The following is a 1485-nucleotide window of genomic DNA, read 5'->3' as shown; positions in this document are numbered from 1 at the left end:
TAAGCTTAAGTCTATGTTAGTTGCATAAAATGGAGAGTTATATTTTAAAGTTATATTCAGTACTTTGAAGCTAATGAAATAAAAATGAGAGGTTTTTCTTTTTTAGAAGTTTTGCTTTCTTTTATAGCCTACAAGTCAGTTTTGATAAGGTCTGCATAACATTTTTTATGAAGACAATAAATTTATTATTAAAAATTAGTATATTAAATATTAAAGTATTAATAATACATTTTTAATGTACACAAAATAACTGATTGTTAACCATACATTTTTTATTGCAATTAACGGTGAGAATACACGATTCGCGATACATTTCTATGTGGTAATACATAATTTAGTTTCCAAATACTAAAGTCGTAGGAAAGACAGTTGGGGGGGAATTCTGCATCTTTTTTAAGGTGATTTAAAACATTTCATTAAAAAATAACCTATTTGTTAAACAGTTAACTGTTATAAGTTGGTACAACAATTAAACAATATTTAAAAATTCAATTTTTTTTAAGACAACACACGTCTTTTAATAAAATTTAATAAAAACCAGTAATGCAGGCGTACAGTAAAAGCGTTGTTCTGCAGCGTATGAGCATGCGCGGCGTGGACGAGGGGCGCGTGCGTGTGCGCCGGCTTGAGCGCGCACAGGTCGCGGTAGATCTCTTCGTCTCGAATGCGCGCGCAGTAGCTCGTGTACTCGCTCACGTCGGCCACGCGCGGCGGGCACGCGACGCCGCTGCGCACGCCGAACACACACACGTCAAACACGCACGCTCTAATACCCCCACCCCCATAATACCCCACGATCAAACTGCTCTCGTTACATGCAGTTAACTAAACAACCCTAAAACTAACTACGTCAACATTTTAATTACGAATCTTTTCAAAATTTAAATCTTCCAATTAGGTACTTTGAATAAAAAATATTTTAAAGCACCGTTTACTGTAAGGCATCAGAGAAATTCCGTGTTTCGTCTGATGAGTGTGGTGCCGGAGGCCTAATTTTAGTCCCTTTCTCTTTACCACCCTTTTCTTATAAGGAGAGAATGGGAAGAGGAAGTGGATTTGACGGTGGAGGAGATGCATAGGAAGGGGAAATATCCTTTTTATGTGCGTCTCCTCCTCTGTCGGATAAGAGTAGGCAACGCATCTGCAATTGCAGATGTCTATGGGCAGCGGTCGCTTCGCCATTTTGGCGGATTCAGGTGGTCGCTTGCTCGTTTGCCACCTTACGTTATAAAAAATAATAATAATAAGTTTTTATGCACCATGATCTTTCTCGATCAGCTATCCATAATAATTGCAGATTTAAATATCTTAAAACATTTGTATGATAAAATACTTTCTCTATGATCATCGTAAACTTGAATATTTAAACTCTCTCCCATATTCCTCGACTATTACCATAAAATACAACATTACGAGTAATTAACTTCCAAGAACTATAGTAAAACGTAACATCGGTAACGATGTCATATAATTTTATAGTAATAA

The 1485-nt window shown here is 36.5% G+C and overlaps 1 protein-coding gene across 1 annotated transcript in view; it reads right to left on the bottom strand.

Annotated features, from left to right (window-relative positions):
* Positions 1-1485, bottom strand: part of LOC106107764 (protein vav-like) — a 14235-nt gene that overhangs the window by 3289 nt on the left and 9461 nt on the right. The window contains exon 4 of the mRNA XM_013288765.1: positions 556-727. Within this exon, the coding sequence (XP_013144219.1) occupies positions 556-727 (172 nt within the window). The remainder of the gene's footprint in view (positions 1-555; positions 728-1485) is intronic.

Source organism: Papilio polytes, unplaced genomic scaffold (genome assembly GCF_000836215.1).
Source record: "Papilio polytes unplaced genomic scaffold, Ppol_1.0 DF821845.1, whole genome shotgun sequence".
Taxonomy (NCBI): Eukaryota; Metazoa; Arthropoda; class Insecta; order Lepidoptera; family Papilionidae; genus Papilio; species Papilio polytes.
Note: the sequence above shows the minus strand (reverse complement) of the source record. Positions and strands in the feature narration are given on the sequence as shown.